Genomic DNA, 25795 nt, shown 5'->3' on the forward strand with positions numbered 1-25795 from the left:
CGCGCATTCAAATACGAGAATGTTTTTATAGGATATTCTCAATAAATAAAACCCAAAAGAAAACATTTATTAGGATCGTTCCATATCCAAACACATTCAATTATTAAAATTCCTAATCAACCCAAGCGTACGAAGCATTCGAATTTCAAATTTAATTGAACACGAATTTGCGATTCCATTTTTAAATTAGAATTAATTATGAATAAATAATGCAATATTTATGAATTATACTTGAATAATTCACGAATTTCATTATTTAGTATTGTTTTATAATTATAGATGTGTAATAAAATTTTTTTCAAGTGCCAATACTATGGCCTTACATCGCCCAGTTGTGTTCGAGACGCGGTTTCGGACTGACGTCCGTTTTAAAACGACGTCCCAAAAAAGGGACAATTGATACGCTTTTCAAAGGACACAATGGTCTAGTGTTAAAAATATAGTGTACATAAAAAGAACTATTCTCTTTCAGCGTGCTTACAGAAGATACACCTAGTTCCAAAGTGGATTGCTTTGTAAAGGCTGGTTTTCCCGAGCTATTTTAGGTCTACAACACATTACCTATGTCCCATTTTTATCCAACGTATGTCACTTCAAATCTTTGTTTTACGTACTACACTTTAGCATAGTAAATAATTGTGTGGAGATCGGAAAAACTGTTAAGTCATGACTGCATTATGTCGAATTGCGTGAGGCGTCGATTATATTGTTTTTGCGACGCTTTTACTAAAAAAAATCCTTCGTTTTAGAAAGGATTTTTGCCTTATCAAACTAATTCACTAACATTATCATCATTATTATTAATAAATCATACTATTTTTACGGAAATTTACTCATAGTGATACAAAAAATGAATCTTTTGAATATTATTGAAATAAAGTTGATATACCTAAAGGATATAAGTGTCAGGTTTTAGTGACGTCAATAGATTTAGTTTCTGTTACCGTAAGGTTAGGTTATGTAATGTTTTAATATGTGAGCTTCTAAGTTGCGAGCCAAATAACCCAGGCTTTCTGTCGCCTCTTTCAAAGTGAAATAATCGCGTACACTTTTTACACAGAAGTTATATTTGAAAAGGTTATTTAAGTTTTCTATTCGAGCGAGCTGTTTTCAAACGTAATGAGTTTTATTAACGACTTTCAGAACGTTTTATAAACTTGAGCGTATTTAATTACTGTTTTATTATTTTTGTATAATTAATTATTGTTCACACTAATTATGAATGATGAACTAATTGAACTTTAATTTTTCATAATTTTTTGAAAAACTCCTTAACGTCATTAGAGGCTTTTTAATTGATGTTTTCCTAGTTATAGTGGTTGTTAATCAGTTAATCATCACAAACGAAATTTCAGTCCCATCTTATATTTATACTAGCTCATGCCGCACGGTTTTACCCGTATAGTTCCCGTTCCCGAAGGAATATCTCCTATATAATTAATATTATTATATAATTAATATAAAAAAAAATATATAGCCTTCCTTCCTCGATAAATGGACTATCTAACACTAAAATATTTTTTCTTATCTGACCATATTTCCAGACCGGTTCCTGAGATTAGCGCGTTCAAACAAACAAACTCTTCAGCTTTATAATATTAGTATTGAAGTAAAGATTTTCCATGTACGTAGGAGATTTGCACTCTCTATTCCCTCATCTTCATATTCCGAAGAGTCAGCAGACTGACATGATCAAATAGATGAGGTACGACTAATAGCTGGACGTGTTCTCCAAGACACGCGGTATACAGATACTGCCAACTTTACATTTTCAGGCCTACAAAATCTAAATATGTTATCGATAGACGTATTCAGATTTTGTAGCCCTGACCGGGGTTATACAATGAGGTCCAGGTTTCGAATCCCTGGATTTGATTGGACCTCATTGTCCGTAGCCGAACCAGCTAGCCATGAAACCAATGAGTCAGTTAGTTGTTCTTATACCTACTACTAAGCGTATTACTATTCTAGTTAGCGATGTTGTCTCTTAGCCAAGAGAAGAGAATGGAACTTTACTACCGATAACGTTTGTAGTTTAGATCCAATATTTTGGATCCAAACTACAAACCTTATTATTTGTAACCTTTCAAACAATGTTATGTTTACTTATCTTTTGTCTGTCTATCAGTTAGTTCCGTTAACAGGCCAACCAATTGTGTAATGTCATTGAGGCCAACATAATTATGTATGTTATCTACTATGTTGTTTTCATGATATTAATAAATTGACTTCCTGTACTGTACTAATGACTACACCAATGACAAGTACTACAACGAAATTTAATTGTAAGTACTTCATTTGATTCCTACAACATAATTAACTTCACTTCACTTAAAAATATAATTGATGTAAAAAGTTAAGAAAATCCATCAGTTTGGGGCTATAAAAATAAAGTTTTTAATAAATAATAATAATAATCAATTACTATTTAACTACCATAAATTAAAAGGAAGATTATAACCTTAAGTTTAACTGTGTTATAAATATCAGTAATTTTTGTATTACTAGTATTACTGTAAAATATTTCGATCTGTTAAAAATTACAGTAATTTTTGTATTGCATAAAATGAAATTGCAAATGACAGTAGATCTTGTATTACACAGAATGATAACTGTTAAAAATAACAGTAAATCTTTTATTGCATAGAATAATAACTGCTAAAAATTAGAGTAAATCTTTTATTGCATAGAATAATAACTGCTAAAAATTAGAGTAAATCTTTTATTGCATAGAATAATAACTGCTAAAAATTAGAGTAAATCTTTTATTGCATAGAATAATAACTGCTAAAAATTAGAGTAAATCTTTTATTGCATAGAATAATAACTGCTAAAAATTAGAGTAAATCTTTTATTGCATAGAATAATAACTGCTAAAAATTAGAGTAAATCTTTTATTGCATAGAATAATAACTGCTAAAAATTAGAGTAAATCTTTTATTGCATAGAATAATAACTGCTAAAAATTAGAGTAAATCTTTTATTGCATAGAATAATAACTGCTAAAAATTAGAGTAAATCTTTTATTGCATAGAATGCTTACTGTTAAAATGGCAGTAAATTTAGAATTGCATAGAAAGCTACGAGGGACTGCTAAAAATTACAGTAAGTCTTGAAATGCGTAGAATGCTATTATTTCATTTTAGTCTTCGTGACAGCTTTTGATCCTATTATTCCATACAAACAGTTAAGATATTATATTAAGTTTTCTCTGCTCCTATTCACGACACTTGGCCACTTGACACTTGTTTGGTCTAATAAGTAAATTACCAGATTATCCGCTGTAGTCATAGGCATTCGGTGTGGGTTAATTTAGAAACCCACTTGAAAAACAGTTTTTAATTAACAATAAAAGGGTTAATTACTTTAACTTAACCTTACGTTAAATTTTATTAAAAATCGTATTACTGTATAACTGTTTAAAATTACAGTAAATTTTTTGTATTGCAGAGAATGATAACTGTTAAACTACTTTACTTTACAAGTAAATCTTGTATTAGATCAAACGCTAACTGCTCAAAATTAGAGTAAATCTTTTATTGCATAGAATGCTTACTGTTGTAGTAAATTTTGTATTGCATATAGTAGTGTATTGAAGAGCCGTGATAGCCCAGTGGAAATGACCTCTGCCTCCGATTCCGGAGGGTGTGGGTTCGAATCCGGTCCGGGGCATGCACCTCCAACTTTTCAGTTGTGTGCATTTTAAGAAATTAAATATCACGTGTCTCAATCGGTGAAGGAAAACATCGTGAGGAAACCTGCATACCAGAGAATTATCTTAATTCTCTGCGTGTGTGAAGTCTGCCAATCCGCATTGGGCCAGCGTGGTGGACTATTGGCCTAACCCCTCTCATTCTGAGAGGAGACTCGAGCTCAGCAGTGAGCCGAATATGGGTTGATGACGAATATAGTATTGATTGTTGAAAATGACATTAAATCTTGTATTGTATAGACAGCTAATTGCTAAAATAACAGTAAATCTTGTATTGCAAAGTAATCTATTTTGCATTTTATTTTTCGCACTCGCACTTGACCGCTTTTTGATCGCATTATTCCATACAAACAGTTAAGTCATTATAAGTTTTCTCGGCTCCTGTTCACGCCACTTGACACTCGTTTGGTCTAATAAGTAAATTACCAGATTATCCGGTGTAGTCGTAGGCATTAGGTATCGGTTAATTAAGAAAACCACTTGAAAAACAGCGTCGTTTTCTAACTAGCGATTAGCTGTTACTTCTTTTGCTTACAATTTCCATCACTGTCTAACAATGAGGTTAGTCTTAAATGAAATCTTTAATAATCTTGCCTTATAACAAATAATTTTAATCGATAGATAAAAAATTTAAATTTAAATAAATTAAATTAGCCTTTCTAATCGACAGCTATGTACTTTATAAGTAGGGTAGATAATTATTAGCCTTGATCCAGATCCGGTCCTGGTTGCTACTTGCTGGTCTAAATACAGGCAAATGAGGCCTGCATAACAGAGAATTTTCTTAATGCTCTGCGTGTGTGAAGTCCACCAATCGGCATTGGGCCAGCGTGGTGGACTGTTTGCCTAGCCCTCTCATTCTGAGAGGACACTCGCGCTCAGCAGTGAGTCGAATATGGGTTGAATCATTATTACGTGGTCTCTGCTTCGTCAGCGGTGGATCTAAACTCAAGATCTCCTCAACTATTTGACAGGACAATAAATAGGCCTTCTTCTTTCTTTCAGCCCCGCAATGAGTTATAGAAAAAAAATCCTCTTAATCTTGGTCTTGGCTTATAAAATATACAGAATGTTCTGTAATTAATAGATATACCGAAGATGGTAGATACACTACCTAATTGTTCACTAGGGAATTTTTCAAACTATTCAAATTGGGCTTAGATAATTAGGTGGTGTATTTGCCTTAATTACGGTACACCTGTATATTTTGTTATTGTAAAAAAATGTTTTATAAAGCCTAGTTTATTTATACTCACAATTCTAAAATCCTATTCAATATGGAAAATATTATGTAAGAAGTAGGTTTATGAAAATTTAAAAATATCCTCACGGGAAATGAGCAATTGTATTCAGACGAAGTCATGGGCACACGTTCGTTAATTTAATAATCTAAAAATGTCGCGTTCATTTCCGTAAAACTCCAAGCGTTAATAAAGATACGTACACATTAGAATTTTTTTTTATTTGTGCGTTTTTTAAACACTACTAAGCATTAGCCTTTTTCATTTATATATAGGTATAGCCTTAAAATCATTGATCTTATCGCAAGTCTGCGGCGTCAGTAGTTGTTGTTAACTAATGTCCGATAAAAATATGTTTATCTTAATATTGTTTTGTAATATTTCAAGTAGATTAGGCAACGTTTTTTTATTATGAAACCTTGTGTTTTCCAACACATTCAACAATTATCATCATAATATATCAACCAACAAAACCTTGACATATATTATACCCAAACCTTCCTCAAAAAAGCACTTAAACAACGCGCCAAACGCCCAGTGTGTACGTACCTTAGTCATCACATGCCAAGCGTTGGAACTCGCCAGCGAAATGTTCGAGTGAATCAATAGCTCGCTCGGATTCCTCTCGCAGACAGACCGGCGGCGGCATGCTGGCAAGGTATTGTGGCATGATGTTAATGGCTCATGTCTTTACGTAATGCTGCTACTGGAAACTATTTGTTTTGACTATGACAGGTACTTGACTGCAGCATTTTTTTTATTGTTAACAAAATTTCAAGGTGAGGTCATGGTGATGTACCTACGAGTGACAGAATTACTATAAATGAGCCGAAATTGGGCCCACTTTTCATAACGATACAGAAATGAAAATGTACTATAAATTTTGTATATTTTACTTGATTACTCTATTAGATCACATACAACAAAAATAACAAGAGTAAACTGATTAACTGATTAGGTAAATAAAGATTTCTTTGAAAATTGGCTTCATGAGTTCTCTTTAATTGTCCTAATTTATGGCCAATTTTTCATTTGTACAATTTAGGTCCGAGTTTATATTATGGAGATGAGTTTCTCCTTTACTGTTACAGTGAATTCGTTTAATTGAATAAACTACATTTATTTTAAAAGAATTTAGTTAAATAATCCAAAATTAATTAATAATAGTTTAATAATTAAAAATTAATTAATAATTAAATAATTAACTAATAATTGAATAATTAAAAATTATCAAATAATTGTATAATTAAAAATTAATTTATGATAAAAAAATTGGTTAAAATTAATTAAATTATTAAAATCGAATTGAAAAATCTGAATTATTATGAATTAAGTTTAAACAAGTAGTTGTTATTGTTGCTATATTATAAAAAAAAAAACATTAAACAGTTTTTGTTTTTAGTACCTACTACTATATTTGATTGTTTGCATTGAATAGACTTCGAATCTACTGGACCAATTGTACAATCTCTTTTACTGTTGGAAATCTACACTACCTCGATTAGGCTATATTTTAACCCATTATTTCTACGGGAACAGAACGCGGGTGAAATAACGAGGTTCTGCTAGTTATTTATAAACTTAGTTTAGAATCGTGAAATATTTGACGTAGCCATTAAGACACAGATAATAGCATATAGTTACTTGAAGTACATTGGCTATTATCTGAGTATAATTCATAGGTATATTGTTGTTATTTTTTGGAAACGGTTTAAAACTGAATAGACCGAACAAATATCAGTCGTAAATTTCATAAGCATATTTCAAGATTTTTACTTTGCAATTCATTCTATCAAAATATTTACACGATACATCATGTCCATACGAGTAGGTATTCGACTAATGGAATATCCAATAAAATCAATACAGAACCAGCCTCTACGAAGCAACCACAGTCAGCTAGAAATGTAAATAAGTAGCGACAGCAAGGAGAAATAAATGCCAATACTAAACGTATAGAACACAAACACTGACGCTTGCAATGACCCAGCCCAGTTGAAACAAGCGCTATGGTCGCTACTAACGAGCTCACGCCAAAATGGCCGACGAGGAAAAACTGCCGATACCCCCAACGTTTCTCGAGAAAGTGCTCTTCTACACCACAGCGACCTTTGTCCTTCTCGCTATCTTCAGCCTCTTCGCCTTCCTTTTCTTAGTGCCCTTCGTCATCGAACCCGCCTTTACCACGATATTCATGCAGTTCGATCCGGTACCGGCGTTATGCGTCACCGCCCAAGTGAAACACCTCCTCGGAGTCAGTAACTGCTCCTGGGCATCCTGCAGGGAAGGCTGCACCAAGGACCTGTACGAATGCACTCAAATAAGAGTCAACTACAAACTTGGATACGCCGCGAATATATCAGCAACAGAGTACGAAGCGCTCATCAGAGCCGAACGGTCTTTGAGGAACTACGATTACGAGAATTACGAGTCGCCGATAGATAAGAACTATCCAGATATGGAAGAACAGGAGCTACCTGAGGCGATCCCTACTGGTCTGATGGGTAACGACTCGGAGTGGTACTTCACCGGTGCTAGATTGTTTCCCAATGTGAAAGGTTGTGGGTACCCTCCTATACTTAACTGTACAATTTTCTACGGCAAGTACAAACCAATTGGAACCAACTATAGTTGCTATTACAGCAGAGTGGATCCAGGTTTAGTTATCACAGAGTTAGATATGTGGCAGAACACCTTGAATTTGGTTTACGCGATGGCGATTCCGATTCCGTCGTTTATAATATCGGTGATATATTTGACGTTTGCATATTTTAAGATTTACAATACCGAGGATGAGTCGGAGCAGGCTCCGTTGCAAAGCGACGCTGAGGCTATGGCGACAGGAGACGATGGGAAGCCGACGACTCCTGGGTCAGACACATTCAGAGAAGACTTGGCATGTTTTGGTCATCAACTGAAAATGCAGCTGGCTAACGAAAAGCCTAAAGAAGGCTTCGAATCAAATAGTCCTGCCATCTCAAACTCTGCCTCATTATCTGGGTGAGACTTATTTTTACGTTATCTTGTGTTGTTTGGTAGTTTCTTGTGATAGTTTCTCAATTAGATTAACTATTAGTTAAATAAATTCTGAATATACTTAGTCATATTGTTGCATCGTTTAGACTTGTCTACCTTTATCAAAATTGTCAACTGTAAAATGCATTATTAAATGGTATTTTGATTTACGTAATACTATATAGTACTATTGAATAATATTGGTGGTTTTACTTTCAATCATTCTAATTTACTTTGTTGTCAATATAGATTCTAATCTTAGTAATGTGTTCTCATACATATAGGTCCATTAGTGTAACTTTGCATGTTGAACGTGTATTTATCACAAGGTTACTAGAACTTGAACAAAATTAAATTCCGCTGCCGTCAGTCAAATTTCGTAGAGGCAGCAAGTGTATAGTGGCAGGAATTTATACTATATGCGCTATCATGAAAGTTTATATTCCATAAAATGAAATTAATATATGCTACGAGTAGTCTCTATATTCTATACATGGAATATTAAATTAACAAGCTTATATTTTCTGCCTTTGACTGTCCCATTCTCTCTAAATACAAGTCAAGGATTATGTTGTTTTGTGAATGATCAACCAACCCCGAAAAAATTAAAAGTGTTTTTAGTTTTTTAAATATAAAAATTTTCCAACTCGACAGGACCAAGTCATCTTTCGTGAACGCCTAATGAAAAGTCACACACAGGTATGTGTGAAATCTATGGCTTTATATCCATGAGCATAGAATTCATTATTGCAAAGCAAGAAGTTTACACGTATATAAATTTTGCACCTTGAAGCTAATCTTAAATCTTTATTATAACTGCACTAAAGCTTCCTCAGGGATATTTTAAAATAATATCATGAAGTACAGACATTCTATTATTATGTAATACATTTCTTTTTTTCTCCTTATGTAGTTTATACATTTTATTATAACTGCAGTTATGGCATGCTTTTTTGTGTGTACCTGCTGTGTTTACAGTATAGATTACGCACATATCAAACATTTATTTGAATTCAAAATTATCAAGTTTTTTAGCAAAGTTTTATCATTTTGATGTTACTAAAAGCAACGTATATTTATTTTACTTTTTATATTTGAAAATACAAGTAAAATAAAATACTATTTTATTATGACGCTTATTTATGTTATTTAAACTAAATTATATTTAAATAACAGACTAATGTTAAACGTATATAAATTTCGCAGTTTCATTAATATGTTCAATTTAAACTATTCTTTTAATTTCCTTTCAGATGACAGGGTTCCTGAAGAGGCTTCGGCTACAAAGTGCACCATGAAATGAGGTGAACGAAAGTAAATACGAAAAGACATTAATTCTGAGAAGTTTTTCGCTCGTACGTCACAGAAGCTTTTTGCTTTAAATATTATGGTCGTGAAAAAAAAATAACTTAGAAAAATTATAATTGCGAAAAGAAAGATTTTTATAAAGCGTTGTGAAAAAAATGATATTAAAAGAATTTTCGTGACAACAAAACACTTGAATATTATTATAGTAATAGGTTGGGTGATGTATGAACTTTATTGCTATTAAATATGACGTGTCTTAAATATTTTAGTATTGTGCTTTTAAAATATTGGCTACGGCTACGTACGGTTAATTAAGAAACAAAGCAATCTTAACGCCTTGATTAGTTTGTGCATTTATGCACCTATATAATTATGTATATATTATATAATTATGTATCCTTGTAATACGAAAAATATAAATAATATATTCTCATCCAATTTTTCAATTTATGTGATAAAATTTAAGAAACTCTATAAGTAGGTTATTTTGAATTTCTCTTCAGCAATTACTATAACATTCTACAAAATACGAGTAAAATTCATTAATGGATTTGCGAAAATATATTTTTATTTAAATTAAATATCAATATCATTTTAAATTATTGTAAAATTTATTTACGAATAGTGCGAAGAAATGATACCTAGAAAATTCTAAATTGAATTCGTCCAATCTTGTAACTACTATTTTATTGTGAAAGATGTGCATTAGTTGGGATTGAATAATTGAAATTGAATAAGATTGTATTACAAAAATTGTATTTATATTTTTCTGTAATAATCCCTTTTGGTAAAGTACCTATTGCTCAAACCTTTAAATATTTGCATAAAGAAAAGTTGTCACGAAAATCTAATTATATTATTGTTAGATATAATAAACAAAGAATTTTATCTCCTATAATTATTATAAACATAAGACTCTAACGCTCGCAAGCTATTTATTGTATATGCACGCGTCTTTCAAGTGAAATATTTATGTAAAAATTATCTTTTTTAACAAAATGGCAACTTCTGATGTTTTGATTTTCAATAAAAGAAACAAAGATGATATACAAAATATTGAAGGAAAACGGAATATTGAAATATATTACTTAAGATATAAGCATCAAAATTATAAACCAATATTAAATTTTATAACTCTTCATGTGTCATGTCAGAAATAAATTTATTTAGATGGAAAAGAAATATTAGTTGCTTACACATACATATTTCTAAATTTTAAATTGTTTATTTTTTTATTTAACTATAATTTCAATTAAAATGAACATGGATAATATATTATCAAAACCTTAAGATAAAATTAGAAAACTCGTTCATAGGAATTTGCAATTAATTATTTAATATATTAAACGATAATAATAGAAATTCATATGCAATATAATTTACGACACCAGTTTTAGTGCGAATAATCCAGTTTATTTATTTTTATTCTTTATCTATAATTTATTTTATTACCTAAAGTAATTCAAATTTTTAATTGAACCATGCAATGTCAGTAAATAAAATGTTATTTTTAAAAAGCGACGAATTCATGTACTCCTATGTTTTTCTTATCAACTGCCTCCTGAAGATAGTTAAAAATGATATATAAATGTTAAGGTTAGGTATTTTTAATTAAAAGAGGAATATCGTTGGAATTCTAACAAATTATCGTCCCTGCCGTACAAGTAGACAGTATCGATTCTTCCGTCCCGTGCCTAAACTTTTTAAAAATTCATCGATACATGATGTCCATAGCCATCCGACCGTCACCTTTATCAAGTACCGAAATAGAGAAATGAAATCAAAATTACTTTGGTAATTTATTTAAAAACACTAAACATTTAAGCTTATGAGAAAATAAAGTTTAGTTAACATTAAAGCTTACAAGTTTTAATTGTAGTAACAAGCATTGATAAATCATGTTGTATGCTTTCAGCATACTTATATAAATCATTATATTGACATATATCATTATACTTTAAAAGGAAAAAAAATACTATTTCGAATTTATTTTTCGTATAAATTTCTAATTTTTGTAGATACTACAAAAAATCATAAACATAAAACATTATGTTGATTATGCTACTCACAATTACTATGTACTACTACTATGGTTAATTGAAATTTTATAGTTCAAACTAATTTGTATATTTTCAATTTAAATTAATGTACTGTCGTTGATAATTGAAATTGTTTTAGTATGTAGGTACACGAAAAATAAACGTGTATTAATTTTCAATAAAAAGATAAAGCTAAGCTTATAAATTGTTTAGATGATTACATCATTGTATTTTGACGCTAATAAATAAATTATAATATTTCTGTTAATGAATGTATTACGTATAATAAAAAGGCTTGTGAATATTGCGTATACTAGAGTTTAAGGGTATTGCGAAATGATTTTTATTTTCTTGTGACACTTCTTAAGCTTTGCTACTATGCTTTTAAGTAATATATTATTTTTAAAGGGTAATTTTTATTGATATTCCTATTTACTTAACATACCTAATGTGTAATATTAATTTAAGGATTAAACCTACCTACGTAAACGCTAAATTGTATAAATGAAATTGTTTTGAAATATTTTTGTTAGTTGAAAATTTTGCTATTTTTTTAGCTACGAATACTAAATATAATGTTTTTAAGAATAAAGTAAATTAATAATTATGAAAAAAGCTTAGACTGTGGAAGGATATTAAGATTAGTTAGATTATTGCAAAAAAATACCCACGCACACATTATAGTAGTTAAAAAAATAATACTGTAAGAGCGTAAATTTCATGTAGCATTCATTTTAATTAAGTAATCCATAATTCATTAAGTTATTATATTGTTTAAATACTTATTTGTATCAGTTATATTTATCAGAAGATCACAAACATGAATTAATAATAAATAAACTCTGTAAATAACTATTTCATTCACCAAGTGTTACAGCTAAATAATAATTAAAAAGTATTTTTACACACCCTACACTTATTTTATATAATTTACACAATAAAAAAAAGCTTATTTGAACAATGTAACTGAGAGAATATTATACTGAAGAGAGCATCGTGAGACATAATATACTAAAACTTTTTATACAATTTAATTAATAAATCATACTCATAGTATGATACGGACAGAGAAGAATATTGTGAGTAAAATTGATAGCAATACAAACCAAGCATTGTCAATTTTGAGAATATTTGTTCAAGTTCTACAAAATAATAACAATTTTTAACGTTCCCTTAATGATTATGTGTGGTCTCTAATTTGAAATATTATATCGCTGCCACTAAACGAGTGGTCAGGTAAATATAACTGCGGATGCTTATCGGATCAAGCTTTAAAAAAATGAAATTAAAAAGTTATTGGGATTCTTCTGTCACGATAAATGTTTAATTTGTAATTTTATTAAATTTTTTATCTGTATATTTACATCTTGTTTTGTGTATTATATTTTGATGGAGGATAATGATCACCGCAATACAGTTTAGAAATTTTACGTGATTTTCGTCTTTTTTGATTTCATTCAGCTGTGATCGTGGTATATTTGCTTAAAATATTTATTTATATATTTTTTTAATCTGTCAATATTATAAAAGGCATTTTATTACGAGAATTTTTTTCAAAGACAATGCTTGGTTAGTTACAATTCCATATTCAACGGACATGGCACGTACTCGTAGGAGATGCATTGTAGCAATCTTTATATTATAATGATATGTTAATGCTTCTAATAAATTGATAGATTAGTGATCGAAAAGCAATTTATGTATATCATTCTGAAATTAAGTCAAATTAATAATTTTAGACTTACCTGTAACATTTTGTGTGGCTCACTTTTAGGTTGTGCACAATATTTCACAAAATATTAATAATTTTAAATATCTGTGTTCAATTATTCAGTCACTAAATTACATAATAATTATTTTATTACAAATAAACTCTGGTAATAAAAGTATTTGACATATTTTGTTTTTCGATAATAATTATTATTTTATTAATTTACTAAAATCGGGATTTAATGTTTTGTATAGAAGATCGTTATTGTATATACATGTTGTTATAATAATGAATGTATATAACTTTTTTATTGTAATATTTTTACATTATTATTTTTTTTTTAATTTTTCGAATATTTGCTTGATTGCTAAGAAATGGTGTGATAAAACTGAGTGAAAGAGTAATAATTAATTAATAGACGCCTGTATCTACGAACTTATAAATTCTGAATATTATATGTTTGATAGGTCCATTATTAACAATTATTAGAAACACATAAGGCACTTAAAGTATTTTTTCTACTTTGTGTTTATCTTAAATAATCCAATCAATACATTTTTCTATTAAACCACTGTTTTTACATTTTAAGTTATTTTGTTTAAGTGATTCTATGAGCTGTTTATCTTTGAAGTAATCGTGGAGCTTTAAGATATTTTTGTCTTTACAGAAACGATTACATATTGTGTATACACTTCACTCTTTTGTAAAGCCGCTTCATAATTACGAATATAATATGTATACTACTGTTCGTTTCAAATTTTATATTAGAGACACATCACTGCCAAAAATTGTGGTCACTGATCGCTCTTTACACTTTTTTTCCAGAAACCTGTCCAGTGATAAGCCTCATGTCACATTTATTAATTTATTAATACATAAGCTAAACCATCCCTACTTCTTATAAATACATGTATGTACCAATACCGCATTCGCTTTGCCTGCATAAATAAACATACGCTTATTACAAGACTATGATTCAGATTTATTGAAATAGGATTTATATAATTTGTATTCAATTATTTTAATAAAATTATCATTTCATAATTTTTAGTCAGTCGCATAAATAATACAAAATATATTTATATTTAAATAAATCATTTAAGGTAATGAGTATTTTGTTACATTTCTTTATTACTGTTAATTACTTTTAAAGTACTCTTAGAAAATAATTTCGATAATTGTCAAAATTTACCTCATTTTTTAATTTGAATAAAATTAAGTTATTTTTTTCAAGTGCTTTTAAAACACCAATTTGGCGAATAAATTGTAAATAAAAGGTAAAGGGCACAAAATATATATTTTAGGAATGTTTCCGAGTTACCTTATTTTTTATAATTATATGTTTATAATGTGTCCGTAAATCAATTATATTTTATTAATGTAGTCAATTTTAATTTTTAAATATAGTTTTAGTAGAGATTAATTTATCTTCAGTAAAAAAAATCTTTAATAACATTTTTTAAGAAGCGTGCCATTGTGGACTGGGGTTACTATGTGAATTTAATGCAATATTAAGAGCATTTAAATAATTAATTTTGTTTTTCAATAATATGTAACTAATTGAATACGTTTGTCGTTTATAATAACATAATTGTTTTTTTGCTACTAAACGTCTTCGCAAATATTTATTACGTATAAAGTGATGAAAAAAAATAATAAAAACTTATTAAATACGTTTACACACGTGCAGACTATTATTATTATAAAATTAATTTACAATTATAATTTAATTATTCTATAATATGACGATAACATTATAATTGGATTACCTACTTAATTATATTACAAACTGTTGCATAAATTATGTTCGAAAATGTAATTGCTTAAAAATTGTATTAAAAACCTACATTTTGTGTTACATTTTTTGTGATTTATTTTTGAAATATCATTTATTTTAATTATGACCATGTTACGTTATTAAATCTTTTATTACTTCATTAGGTAACTTTTCTTATTTTAGTATTAAATAATATTATTTTTATTACATGATATTTATGCACGTGTGTTAAGTGAAATTTTTTCGCTACGAAGCGATATTTTATATAATTATAACTGTTCATCGTAATATTACATTTTCATTCATTTGGTACTAACTGTTGCCTTATGACCGTTTTGTATATAAAAGTATAAATGAAGGTTAGTAGTAAATATTACATTTATTGGCTTCGAAACTGTGTTTCATTTATTTATGGATGACCTTTTGTGCCCAAGCTTTTTAAATTTAGAATTTAATACAATAGATTTGGATTTTAAACTAGCTATAATATTAAATTAATTATGTGTTTTAGTAGTATTAGTCAATCTATTCCATGAAGTCCGTATGGTTTAGATTTTTTATTTATTTTGACCCTTAATAATCTCACCTGTTAAGATGATGCAATTTATTATGGAAGCAGGCTAACTTGTTAGGAGTAGGGTGAAAATCCACAACTTCTTTCGGTTTCTACAGGACACCGTACCGGAAAGCTAAATCGCTAAATCTTTGCCGGTACTAATTCCTTAATTGGTCCATGTTTGGCCAGGAGGCATCGGTCGTGGCTAGTTACCACCCTACTGGGGAGGTTCCACCATGTGATTCAGCGTTCCGGTTCCGGTACGGTAATCTGTGGTATGGATAGAACAAACTTGTATGTATTCCAAGTAAGCCCCCTACCATCTTTGATTGCGTCGTCAAGTTAGCCCTTGACTACAATCTCACCTGGTGGCAAGTGATGGTGCAGTCCAAGATGGAAGCGGGCTAACTTGTTAAGAGGAGGACGAAAAAACACCTTTCGGTTTCTACACGACATCGTACCGGAACATTAAATCGCTTTGCGGTACGACTTTGCCGGTGGGGTGGTAACAAGACACGGCCATAGCCTCCCACCAGCCAGACCTGGACGAATTAAGAAAATCTCAATTTGCTCAGCCGTGGATCGAACCCAGGACCTCCATTTCCTATATCCAACGCGCATACCACTGCGCCGCGGAGACTTGAGCTTTTACCTGTAACAGAACATCGAGCATTCGCCGTTTTTATATTTGTCTAACTGAACAACGAGCCGAGCAAAGAATAGAACCAAATATTGCTACGAACATCTTGAGAATGCTAGCGAACGCTCTATTCGATGGTTCCATTCCAAGCAAAGAATGGCTCACCTGGCTTATTCACTACTCCTATTAGTCTTGGCTTAATAATATATAGCCTTCCTCGATAAATGGGCTATCTAACACTGAAAGAATTTTTCAAATCGGACCAGTAGTTCCTGAGATTAGTGCGTTCAATCAAACAAACAAACAAACTCTTCAGCTTTCAAATCAAATCAAAACAAAAATCATTTATTTCAAGTAGGCTCAGTTTACAAGCACTTTTGACACGTCAGTTGACTATTTGTAAAGATTCTACCACCGGTTCGGAAGGCAGGTTCTGCTGAGAAGATACCGGCAAGAAACTCAACAGTTGCTCTTTTGAAAAAGTCATACAGTATTATAATTTACAATTGATAACAATTACTGTTTATTTCTTATAGTTTTACTTCCTGTGTGAAGGTGGAAGCTGATCCAATGGCCTCCAAGCGCTTTTATCTTTATAATATTAGTACTATAGACTTTGGTATTTATTATGAAACTATTAAAATAAACATCAAATCAATTGATTAATGTCATCTATCTACTGTATGATATGCACGAAGGGTTGTCAGTAGCCACTGGATGACATTTGTTACACAGAATCACAATTTCGTTTATGTCAAAACTTACATACCATACAACTGCAAAGCTAACTAGTAAATATGAATAAATAAACATGAATTAGAGCAGTGATAGCCCAGTGGATATGACCTCTGCCTCCGATTCCGGAGGGTGTGGGTTCGAATCCTGTCCGGGGCATGCACCTCCAACTTTTCAGTTGTGTGCATTTTAAGAAATTAAATATCACGTGTCTCAATCGGTGAAGAAAAAACATCGTGAGGAAACCTGCATACCAGAGAATTATCTTCATTCTCTGCGTGTGTGAAGTCTGCCAATCCGCATTGGGCCAGCGTGGTGGACTATTGGCCTAACCCCTCTCATTCTGAGAGGAGACTCGAGCTCAGCAGTGAGCCGAATATGGGTTGATGACGACGAAACATGAATTAAATAAAATTACAGAATTTCATTTAAACTTCGTTTAATTCATAATTAGTGAATTGTGTAGACATTAATAAATTATTACTTAGTTTGCGCCAAAAATGCGCATTGATGCCAAAAATGCAATCAGTAAAATTTTTGTCTGTCTGCCTGTATGTTCATTATAGAAATAAAAACTACTAGACGGATTTTAACGAAACTTGGTACAATCATTCTTCATACTCCTGGGCAGGTTTTAGTACACTTTTCATCACGCTACGATCAATAGGAGCAGAGCAGTGAAGGGAAATTTTGGTAAAATGGGAGAAGTTACTCTATTTTTACAGCGATACTACTGTAAGGGCTGGATTAAAGAGATCTAAGGGCGCGATTATCGTGAATCGCGGCAAACTTTCAAGAGTGAAACTGTCACCCGCACCATCCTACATAAAACGAACTGTAGCTAGGTGATACACAATGAATGTTATTTAAACGGGTACATACCACGATAAAAAGACGAGATTTTTAATGTCAACAACAAAAGCGGTGTCGTGAGTGTGGTTTGCCTAAACAGCCATAAACGCGAGGTTGTTGAAAAAAGAAAAAGAACGAGAAAGAGGGTAGATCGATTCTGCCCCTAACAGCTGACTTCACTACTCATCTCGCAACTTTAGTCCCGTCGTGACCACGATCCATGCAACTGTGTCGAAATAACGACATTAAAAATCTCGACTTTTTATCGTGGTATGTTCCCGTTTAAATAACATTTATAAAGAACAACCACGAAATAAGTTTAAAATCATTAGATACACAATGACGTCAATAGGTAGGTAGATTTCCAATAGATTCCTAGATCTGTTCCTTAGCCACCAATCCCGCCGGGCCCTGACCAATCACGGGAGACATGCCCGCTACTGCAACGGCTTTAAGTGGCCTGAAATAATTAAAAAAACATAAAAAACAACCCAAAAAGGTATAGAAATCATCATCATATCAACCGATGGACGTCCACTGCAGGACATAGGCCTTTTGTAGGGACTTCCAAACATCACGATACTGAGCCACCTCCAGCGAATCCTTGCGACTCGCTTGATATCGTCAGTCGACCAACACTGGGTTGCCATTCCAGCACCTTGGGACCCCAAGCCAAAAAGGTATAGCAGTAAGGTGATAGTTAAATGTATGTAACTTCCCAACTTTCTTAAAATGTAGAGCCCGTTGTCAAAACAATTTTATTACATTATTTTGTTGTATAAACTATTATTTTAAAGAGGTAAAGGATTTACTAAACCGATTTTTTAAATTCTTTTACTTCTAGAGAGCCATGTAATTTATTTATGAGTGTCATATTATGCAACATTTTATCCCCTTATTCTCACGGGAACGGGAACTACGTGGGTGAAACTGCGGGGCGTTGGCTAGTCTTTCATAGTCATAACATTAATCTTTTCACATAGAAAATATTGAAAATTTCATTAATTATTAAAGTATTCTACATTCGCACTTTAAATATTTTAACGTTCAACGACATCTATTAATATTATTGTACACTTCGTCAGTCATTGAAATAAACTCAATATGGTTTCACCCAGTAAAACTAACTTGCGTTGTAGTTTAATGTAAGTGAAAATAGATGGCGCTATTCACTAACTATCAACGCCATCTATTGACATATTTATAACGTCATTCATCATTGCAACGATCTCAATGTATTACTTGCGTTGTACCTTTGCGTAATAGTTCCATGTAGTTTAAATAGATGGCGCTGTACAAGTTACTACAAACAAGTTCAACGTACCGCTAATAGGTGGCGCTTTTTATGATTATACGTACTTGAATCCCAGTTCCTCTGGCGGGACCCCCAGTTTAACCAATTTCGCTTCATAAGTGGCGAGAAGGTCATCATGAGCTTTCCTTAGACGAGCAGCTTCGTAACGCAAGTCCTCAACTTGGGTGTCCTTCATTTTTAACAGCTCCTGGCGAACGTGTAGGGACATGGTAAGTATGTATTTAGCATGGTTAGGTACTTACTTAGGAATACTCGGGCAAGCAAGTTGAACCAAAAATCAAAATAACAGTTTTAAGCGCAGGTATAATTCTAAACAAAAGTGTTACGACGCGTTCTTCGTGGTTTTCTGGTAAATACATTGAAGATATTGTCTTTGTACGCCATTTTAAATTTTAATGCCGTCAACGTCCTGCTGCGCATAGTTCAAGTAACAGACCGTACCTATTATAATTTTTACTTTAAAGTCGCAATTTTTATTATCCGGATTGCTATGATGCCACAAATTAACACACACTCACACACATTCAATTACCATAAAGAACTTCTAATTGACTTTCATAGTACATAGGTAGGTACTTACATAATATTTCGATTTCCTTAACACTTAATAGAATTTTCTTTATCACTTACATGGATTTCTCTCGGATTCAAATCGCGTCCTTCAAAGTTTTTCAACTTTGCTTCTAGAAGAGCTGTTTTTAAGGAAGCCCTTTGTTGTACTTCTAGCACGGCCCTTGAGAACCTAAACATAATCAAATTAAAAATATAAGAATTTTAAAAGTTTTTCGGAAAAATTAAATCTTTCCAAACTCCATGCTGAATTTGTAAAATGGTGGTAAACAAAAAAAAAATAAAGTCACGGGGGTGTACTACCATTGTCCGGTTTCAATTAGTAGAATCGAGATTCGAGGTCCTGGGTTCGATCCCCAGCTGGGCCGATTGAGGTTATTTTTACAGTTACAGGTTTGACTGTAGGAGGAGGCAAAGACGTAGCACCAAGAGATTTAGCGTTCCAATACAATGTCGTGTAGAAACCGAAAGGGGTGTGGATTTTCATCCCCTGTCGACCAACACTGCGTTTTCCGGTGCAGGGTCGCCATTCCAGAAATGGTATAAAGAAGTATAATCACCTAGATTTTAATTCGTCCCTTTCCTTTAAGACTCGATCGAATCTCACTTGCAGCACTTCATACTCCCACTTCAGCACTTCGAACTGCTGCTCCAGTAAAGATAACTGCTTTGTTTTAGCCTGAGAAATATATAAATATGTTAGGACAATACACACACATCAGTATCTAGCCCAAACTAAAGATAGCTTGTAGTAAAGGTACTAAAAATGATATGATGCTAAGATGTACAAGTCTATGGACATTATCTACGTATGGATGCAAATTACTGCGATGCTTACTTCGTTGATGATGATGATTAACTTAGTTGATAAAAAGATGAAGGAGGAACATTTAGAGAGTGATATAACTCTTTCTTTCAATCTGATATAACTTTTGCAGAATAATATAATAATTTGTACAAGAATAATATATATAAACTTGTACAAACGAAAAGGAGATTTAAACCCACGTCTTACTAGACACGGGCATAAATTAGTTATTTCTGCATATCGTCTCCAAAGGGTTAAAAAACCTTTTGTAGGTTTGGGTGTACTCTTCTATAACAAGATCCTGTTATAGAAGAGTCCCCAAGACTGTGATGGACCTGCCAATGCATAGCTTTAAGCAATGTGTCAAAAAACATTTACTTAGTCGAGGTTACTACACCATTGATGAGTTCCTTAATGATAAAAATGCTTGGAGGCTATTGGATCAGCCAGATTGGATCAGATCACCTAAACACAGGAAGTAAAACTATACGAAATTGTAATGTTGTCATCAATTATTGTAAATTATAATATTGTATGATTTTCTTATAGGAGCAACTGTTGAGTTTCTTGCCGGTTTCTTCTCAGCAGAGCCAGCCTTCCGAACCAGTGGTAGAATCTTTACAAATAGTCAACTGTCGTATCAAAAGTGCTTGTAAACTGAGCCTACTTGATAAAAATGAATTTTGAATTTTGAATAAATCTTGTTTACTATCTATGCGATTTTGGATACCATAGACTTAAGTGTTAACTCACAGCCAATGAAGCCTTGTCTCGGTCGTAGTTGGACATTTGCCTCTTCAACTCTTTATTGTCTACGATGGCTGCTTCTAAAGGCTCCCTCAAACTCTTTGACTCGGCCACAGCGTCCCTGGCTACCTTTTCCGCTCGTTCTTTCACTTTTTGCATCTCCTCCATCTGTTGCTTCAAACTGCTTATTAGACCTGAACAAATCATTAAAACGTTAATTAGTCATAATATCGTAACTTTAGACATAAGGAGCAGTCCGAAATTGGGTCCACTTTTTGAAAACTTTCAGCACGATACAGTAATTAATAAATGCACTAAAAATCTTGTTTTTTTTTTTACTAGAATACTCCATTAGAATTTCAGACGAAATAACACTTGCCAATAGAGAAACCAAACTGATTTCATTATTTTACTGATCTAACTTAGCAAATACGTATTTCACTGATTGCCATTGGATGACAGTTGTCTATGAAAACAAGGAATTTAGCTGATTTGGCCAATGTAGATTTTTATGAAAATTAGCTTGGTGAGGTATCCTCATATGTTCTAATTTATGGTTAATTTTCAGCTCTGTATCGTGTGAATAATTTTTAGGCCCGAGTTTGTATGGAGAATGGGTTTCTCCTTCGTGTCCTTTGATGAAAGTTCAATAATAATATTAAAACTCTTTTTATATTTCCAGTATCATTTTACATATCTATACTAATTTTATAAAGCTGAAGAGTTTGTTTGTTTGATTGAACGCGCTAATCTCAGGAACTACTGGTCCGATTTGAAAAATTATGTCAGTGTTAGATAGCCCATTTGTCGAGGAAGGCTATAGGCTATATATTATCCCCATATTCCTACGGGAACGGGAACCACGCGGGTGCTAGTTATAACATAACTAGCGGAAGATCGTGATTTAGACCTCCTTAATTACATATAATATTAACTAATAATACTAACGTCAAGCGGCTTAAGATATTTTATCTATTCAAACTTTACTTACCTAGGTTATTTAATGTAATGTCGTTGTAATAATTCTTCAGATCCGAAAATGCCCTTTCGTGGTGAGCGATTAGCTCGGAAAGCTGTTTATTCTTTCTCTCCTCGACCTCACTGATCTCTGTTCTATGTTTGACAGTTAGCTCTACTTTGGTCTCTTGCAGTTTTTTGTCAGCTTTATCTTCAATTTGACGCGCTTTTTCTTCAAATACAGATCTGAAATTGTTTATTTTTAATTGATTATATTAGTAGCTTTACAATTTTAAGGATATTGTATTATATATGTATAATCAATAAAATATATGATTTTGAATAGAAAAGCAAAATAAACTATCGCTGGACATACATAATCTCAATATTTTCAAAAATATTTGAAAAAGCAATGTATCAGAGGCTAGTAGAATTTATTACTAAATTTAGTATAATAAAGAATCAACAGTATGGTTTCCAAAAAAATAAATCTACTACACATGCCTGCTATGACTTGATAAAAACTATTGCTACGCAATTGGATTCGCTCAATACTCCCATAGTTTTGTTTTTTGACATGTCAAAAGCTTTCGACTTTGTTTCACATGAATTATTACTTTCTAAGTTAGAAAACTATGGAGTTCGAGGTCCAGCTTTGTCTTGGTTCAAAAGTTATTTAGAAAATAGAACTCAGTGTGTTAAAATAGCAAGCACAAAAGAAAATTCAACACTAATAAATTTTAATTCCCCAAATATGATTAACAAATGTGGGGTACCACAAGGAAGTATTCTTGGCCCCTTGCTTTTTATATTATATATTAATGACCTCCCTGACATAACTTCTGATAAATATATATTATTTGCTGATGACATATCAATTATAAAAACTTGTAGTAATGACATAATAAATAGCGAAATTGACATTAATAACACAATCAAAACAGTTGTGAATTGGCTTACTGACAACAATCTTTTTGTAAATTTAACCAAAACGAATTATATGTATTTTAGCTATTATAATAATAAAAAGGTTATTAACTTAAATTTAAGTCATGACAAACAACAAATTCACCAGGTAGATTATGTAACTTTTCTAGGACTGAAAATTGACAAACATCTAAACTGGAAAGTACATTTAGACAATATATGTAATAAACTTAATAAATATAAATTTGTTTTAAATAGACTACGTAAGACTACATCTTTTGAAATAATGAAAATGGTTTATTTTGCAAATGTGGAATCGATATTAAGATATGGTGTAATATTATGGGGTAATTCATGTGAATTAGAAAGAGCCTTCATTGCACAAAAAAAGTGTATTCGTGCGATATTTGGATGTCTCCCTACTGATTCATGTAGGCCTCTATTTAAAAAAATGGAAGTTTTAACTCTGCCTTGCCTGTATATATTTCAATTAGCGCTTTTTGTTAAATCTAATATGAATCTGTTTATGAAGGCACAGGACCAAAGCAATAGAAACTTAAGACATCCCCAAAAATTAGTCTTGGGCAGATTTCCCAGAACTGCAACATACTTAAAAAGTTGCCATTGTATGGGTATTAAAATATTTAATTCGTTGCCTGAAAACATGAAACGATTGCCCTATAAAAAATTTAAACCCGCACTTAGAAAGTGGCTCATAAATTATGGATTTTATTCAACTAGAGATTTTTTTTATTATAAAAGCAAATAAAAAAACTATGTATTGTGACATTTTTAATATTTCAATTTTTTTTTTTTTGTAATTATTAATTATGTTTATCCTATGACATTGTAAAGATTTTATTATATTATTAATTATTATTATTTGACATAAGTACTCGTACCTGCACAGATTGTAATTTTTTACTTGTTCTAATTTTTATTTTTTGATTAATCATCTGCTATTGAATTCATTTTTTTTTATATTTTGTTAATAGTATTTGTAATATAAACTGTTGTATGCCAGAAATGGCAAATGTATGTGTTCTCAGCAATAAATAAATAAATAAAAAAAACATACATACAGCCGAACGTAAACCTCCTCCTTTTTGGAAGTCAGTTAATTACCGCCATTTTTAGATTTTTTTGCAAACTCGATATTTGATTTTTGTTTTAATTTGGTACTTTTTGGTTTTTGTATTAACTTATTGAAATGTAACTTACCAAAAAGGTAAGTTACATTTCAATAAGTTATTATCACAAGTAACTTATGTATAAGATCTACAACTTTTTTGTGTAAAATTTGGTAGTTTTTAGTAGTTATATAAAGTTACATTTCAATAAGTTATATCACAAATAACTTATGTATAAAATCTATTAAGTTTTGAAAAATTGTAGTAGATTTTATCTACAATCAGTTTATAATTGACATGGAAAGTAAGATAAAAACTTGCAGTAAAGACAGGAAATAACATAATAGTTAGTCTTCTTAGTTATTACAATATTACATATATTGTAATATATTTATATATTACAATATATGTATTTATTGTAATACCTATATATTACAATATAGGTATTACAATAAATAAGAAATCCCAATCAGACCTGGTTTTAGAAAGTTCTTCAGCATGTATCAACTTTGCTCTTCTAAGTTCGTCTTGAGCTGCCAACATTTTCTCTCTCATTTCTTGCCGTAAAGCTCTTTTATCGTTCAGAAGTTCCAGTTCTTGTTCTGAAAAAAAAAAATCTCAACTAATTTTTAGGATTTCAAAAAAACTCTAATTTTCTCGGAATAAGATTACTCATACTTTTAGGGATAACATTTATCTATACATAATAACATAGTTGTTAGTGTATTTACATCTGAAGGTCTTCGATAGTTATTTACTGTTGTTGGCATTAAAGCTCTTGATAAATTACCTGTGTGTTCTTCTTTTGCTGCTTTCAAGGCAACCAAGTTCTCTGCTCTCAAAGCAGCACACGCTGCTTGCTGTTCATACTTCAAATGCTTGATTTTTTGTTTCTCTGTCTCCAGAAGTGCTTCGTTTTCTTCCTGTGCTTCTTCAGTAGCGCGTTCCCTGTTTCTCAGTTCAGCTTTCGCTTCCTCTAGCTGTTGACGAGTGATCTCCCAGAATGTACGTATTTTATCCCTTTCTAGCTGAAAGTAATTTCTTTCTTCCCTTTCTTTGTCTAGCTCTTCTTTGACTTTTAATGTGAACTGCTCAAGTTTCTCCCTGTTCATTTCTGATGTATCCACTCCATCTATGATGATGGCTGAAATAAAGTGTTATTAATATTTGTTGAATTAAATTAAGTGATTGTTATTGGCCTTGTTATTAATGATTAATTCTTATCAATGATGATGTCGGTGACGGTTTTACATTGGACTATAACTTAACCTAAGTATTACCTGACTGATCCGGCAAACTTTTCATACCGAAATATTAAAATTGGAAGAATAAAAAATACTTTATGACACATACCTACCAAATATACAAAATAAATTTCATTAAAATGGGTCAAGCCGCTTCGGAGGATCATTAAATTGTACAGTACAGTTTAGTACCTAATTTAAGAGCCTACTCAATGCAAACAAACCTACAATCAAATCTTTCCTCTTTATAATATTAGTATAGAAGTACCTATAGATTAATAATAATAAATATACTTAAACAATACACATCACTATCTAGCCCCAAAGTAAGCATACAGAGTAGCTTGTGTTATGGGTGCTAAGATAGTTGATATTATAATATTAATATACAATTATATACTACATATAAATACTTATATAATGTATAAATACACACAGACACTGGAAAACACCCATGCTCATCACACAAATATTTTCCAGTTGTGGGAATCGAACCCACGGCCGTGGATGC

At 31.4% G+C, this 25795-nt stretch overlaps 2 protein-coding genes across 7 annotated transcripts; one reads left to right on the top strand and one right to left on the bottom strand.

Annotated features, from left to right (window-relative positions):
- Positions 1-342: 342 nt before the first annotated feature.
- Positions 343-15197, top strand: LOC112057870 (protein tipE). 6 transcript variants are annotated; one of them, XM_024098440.2, is made up of 4 exons: positions 343-423; positions 6823-7953; positions 8623-8667; positions 9222-15197. In XM_024098440.2, the coding sequence occupies exons 2-3, from the start codon at positions 6992-6994 to the stop codon at positions 8648-8650; spliced, it is 990 nt and encodes a 329-aa protein (XP_023954208.2). In that variant the 5' UTR covers positions 343-423; positions 6823-6991; the 3' UTR covers positions 8651-8667; positions 9222-15197. The 6 variants fall into 6 exon arrangements, with proteins under 6 accessions (XP_023954208.2, XP_023954204.2, XP_023954206.2 ...); XM_024098436.2 differs by having other exon boundaries at positions 347-583; XM_024098438.2 differs by having other exon boundaries at positions 348-545.
- Positions 15198-17917: 2720 nt separating this feature from the next.
- LOC112057920 (dynein regulatory complex subunit 4) lies at positions 17918-25188 on the bottom strand. The gene is made up of 8 exons (XM_024098533.2): positions 24831-25188; positions 24516-24642; positions 22018-22229; positions 21033-21220; positions 20032-20150; positions 19532-19643; positions 18946-19088; positions 17918-18046 (listed from the first exon to the last, which is right to left on the bottom strand). Exons 1-8 carry the CDS (start codon positions 25150-25152, stop codon positions 17962-17964), a joined length of 1308 nt encoding a protein of 435 aa, XP_023954301.2. The 5' UTR covers positions 25153-25188; the 3' UTR covers positions 17918-17961.
- Positions 25189-25795: the final 607 nt, after the last annotated feature.

The sequence above is a fragment of the Bicyclus anynana genome, chromosome 22, assembly GCF_947172395.1.
Source record: "Bicyclus anynana chromosome 22, ilBicAnyn1.1, whole genome shotgun sequence".
In the NCBI taxonomy this organism is placed as follows: Eukaryota; Metazoa; Arthropoda; class Insecta; order Lepidoptera; family Nymphalidae; genus Bicyclus; species Bicyclus anynana.

Coding starts and splice junctions, on each gene's coding strand:
- LOC112057870 (XM_024098440.2), top strand. CDS start 6,992: ATGGCCGACGAGGAAAAACTGCCGATACCCCCAACGTTTCTCGAGAAA. Junction 7,954..8,622: donor AACTCTGCCTCATTATCTGG/GTGAGACTTATT, acceptor CCAACTCGACAG/GACCAAGTCATCTTTCGTGA.
- LOC112057920 (XM_024098533.2), bottom strand. CDS start 25,152: ATGAACAGGGAGAAACTTGAGCAGTTCACATTAAAAGTCAAAGAAGAG. Junction 20,151..21,032: donor GAGACAAGGCTTCATTGGCT/GTGAGTTAACAC, acceptor TATATTTCTCAG/GCTAAAACAAAGCAGTTATC. Junction 19,644..20,031: donor AGGGACGAATTAAAATCTAG/GTGATTATACTT, acceptor GATTATGTTTAG/GTTCTCAAGGGCCGTGCTAG.